We start from the raw sequence: 2,609 nt of genomic DNA, 5'->3' as shown, positions 1-2,609 counted from the left end.
TGCTTCTTAATCGTCTAGAGCTGGTGGCCAGTCAACATCCACAGACTGCAGGAAAAAAATAAAGAAAAATAATTAAACCAGAGCTAACTCATTTGTTTGCAGAATATCTAACCTCAGATAATGGATTCACTACAAATGATGAAACTTGGTTTTCCAAGTATGGGACAATGGGACCACCACAAAATGGAACCACCACAAAAACCACGGCGAGTGTAGTTAATACATCTGTATGTTCCCAGACTGGGGAAAGCTGAAGTGACAATATACCTGAAGTTAACATCCAATTAGCCTTTAAAATCTTGGATGAAAAGCCGTTTAAAAACCAAATTGGGGATGATATCTGATTGTTATGCTCTAGTCTGGAGTTTAAACTACAAATGTATGCCCAATGAGCCTCTGTGATTCTCCACACGCAAAACCACATCTGCACTCTCTCAGTCTAACAGGAAAAGTTTTGAAGAGGGATGAGATGCTGTAGGAAATGATACAGATTTCAGAGATTAGATTAAACTCTGCTAGATCTGAAACAAATCCTCTGTGATTTGTCCCTTAATTTCCTACTAGAAAGATCAATGGTGGCAATTCCACCCTTCTGTCTACAGAGACATACAAAGGGAGTACTTACCTCTACATCCAGCTCAAAGATGTCTGCAGTTGTCTCCAACAGGAAACCAATATTGGGCTTGGTTCTACCAAAATCTCCATGTACAAATTCTTTAACATAACTAACAGTTTGCCGTTAAGGAAACGAGAAAGATGAGCTTGTTAGAATATATTTTAAAGTAAGACTTTAGAATATGCACATCTCCCTTTCTCATTCTTTCTCAAACACACAGCCAGGGCTAAATGACAGGATATAGCAAATTTGGGGGGGGGGGGGTTAGAAGAGAGCATGCCACCTTCTGGGGGAAGGGGAGGGGATAGAGAAAAAAGACAGAAAGGAACAAGAGTCATGTGTATTTCACACAATTTTCTGACCCAAGGAAAATTATACTTGAAGATTTATGTTCATTCTTCAATATTTAATACTATTATTTTATTGAAGAGCTTGGTACAGAATTCCTGCCCAATGAGGCACTTCATTTCAGAAAGGATACGTCCCCGCTTGTGTCTTCAAGTGAAGACGGAAATGGTGCTCATCTATGTACTCAGACTGCATGCTGTGGATGACACGAACTCTGACAGCTAGTGGCCGCCGATGAAGTACACGTAATGGCGTTTTTTGATCAAGCTTTAAATCCTGCTCAAGAATTTCAGATTAAAAAAAATAGCATTACATACATCACAAACCCATGAGACAGAAAATTCAAATATCAATTCAGACATCTTCCCCAGTGGAGAGCAGCTTCAGGTTGCCACATACAATAATAACAAAGTAACCTTGACAAACCAATAATGAGGATGAGAACATGGCAAACCCTTTGAAGGATAGTTTGAGGATTCAAAAAAATGTTGATAAGCTGTAAAATGGGCAGTATATTTTTCAACAGGGAGAAATGCAAAATTCTACATTAGGTTGACATGACCAATACTACATTCCTATACTAGGAAACAGTGGAAAAAGTGCATGAGAAAACATTCTGGGTATCTTGGTGAATCAGAAGCTGAACACAAGCCAACAGTGTGATTTAGCTACAAAAAAGCAACTAAATCTCTAGATAATATCAGAAATATAGTAATATTCTGTACTGAGACCATACATCTGGGCATCACATTTTAATAGATACTAGAATATGTCCAAAGGAGCACATGGGGGGAAAAACTTGCAAAAAATGATTGGAGGCATTGAGTATGTGAACTGGAGAAGAGAGAAGAGAGGACTGTAGGAAAATATATTAACTGTCCTTGGTAATCAGAAGGGTTATATAGGAGATGAGGTAGAATTGTTTACAGACATTTCAGAAGACAGCACAGAAAGAATGAATATAAATTACAACTCAGATTTCAGCTGGGCATCAGGGGAAAAAAATCTAGCAATAAGAGCTGTTCAACAATGAACAGATTGCCACAAGAGATGATGGACTCTTTGCTGGAAGTTTTTGAATAGAAACCTCTTGGTCATCTTTTGGAGATGTTGTAATACAGTAATACAGTGTTTTTTCAACTTTACAACCTTAAGATGTGTGCACTTCAATTTCCAACACTCCCCAACCAGCAAGATGGCTAAGGAATTCTGGGAGTTGAAGTCTATACAACTTAAAGTTGCCAAGGTTTAGAAATACTGCTATGGTAGATTCATATACTGGGCAAAAAGTTTGATTAGATGTTCCCCAATGTCCCTTCCAATCCTTACTTTTTAAGAACTATTTATTGTGTGTTAATGCTAACTGCCAATACTAATGCCATGAAGGTTGAGGGAAAATAATATGGCATATGAACATTTTTAAGAGATACAGAGTAGCTGAAATACCAAATTTATTTATTTATTTATTTATTAATTGTATTTATATCCCGCCCTTCTCCTTTCGGACTCAGGGCGGCTGACAAATGATAAAAAGCTAACATATTACACCTAATTTAAAATTTGATTAAAATGAAATATTTAAGAATGTCAAATTTAAAAGTAATTAAAACCCCTATAAAATCCCCTAGGCCAGTCCCGCTTGCTG

The 2,609-nt window shown here is 37.3% G+C and overlaps 1 protein-coding gene across 1 annotated transcript in view; it reads right to left on the bottom strand.

Moving 5' to 3' along the window:
• Nucleotides 1-6: 6 nt before the first annotated feature.
• LOC107300842 (putative tRNA pseudouridine synthase Pus10) overlaps nt 7-2,609 on the bottom strand; it is a gene marked incomplete at its 5' end in the record, with an annotated part of 11,897 nt that continues 9,294 nt past the window's right edge. The window contains 3 exons of the mRNA XM_015830131.1: nt 7-45; nt 626-725; nt 1,098-1,240. Coding sequence (XP_015685617.1) covers nt 7-45; nt 626-725; nt 1,098-1,240 — 282 coding nt within the window. The remainder of the gene's footprint in view (nt 46-625; nt 726-1,097; nt 1,241-2,609) is intronic.

Source organism: Protobothrops mucrosquamatus, unplaced genomic scaffold (genome assembly GCF_001527695.2).
Source record: "Protobothrops mucrosquamatus isolate PMUCROS unplaced genomic scaffold, P.Mucros_1.0 scaffold8737, whole genome shotgun sequence".
NCBI classification, from domain to species: Eukaryota; Metazoa; Chordata; class Lepidosauria; order Squamata; family Viperidae; genus Protobothrops; species Protobothrops mucrosquamatus.
The sequence above is the reverse complement of the archived record's forward strand: the minus strand, read 5'-3'. Positions and strand labels throughout refer to the sequence as shown.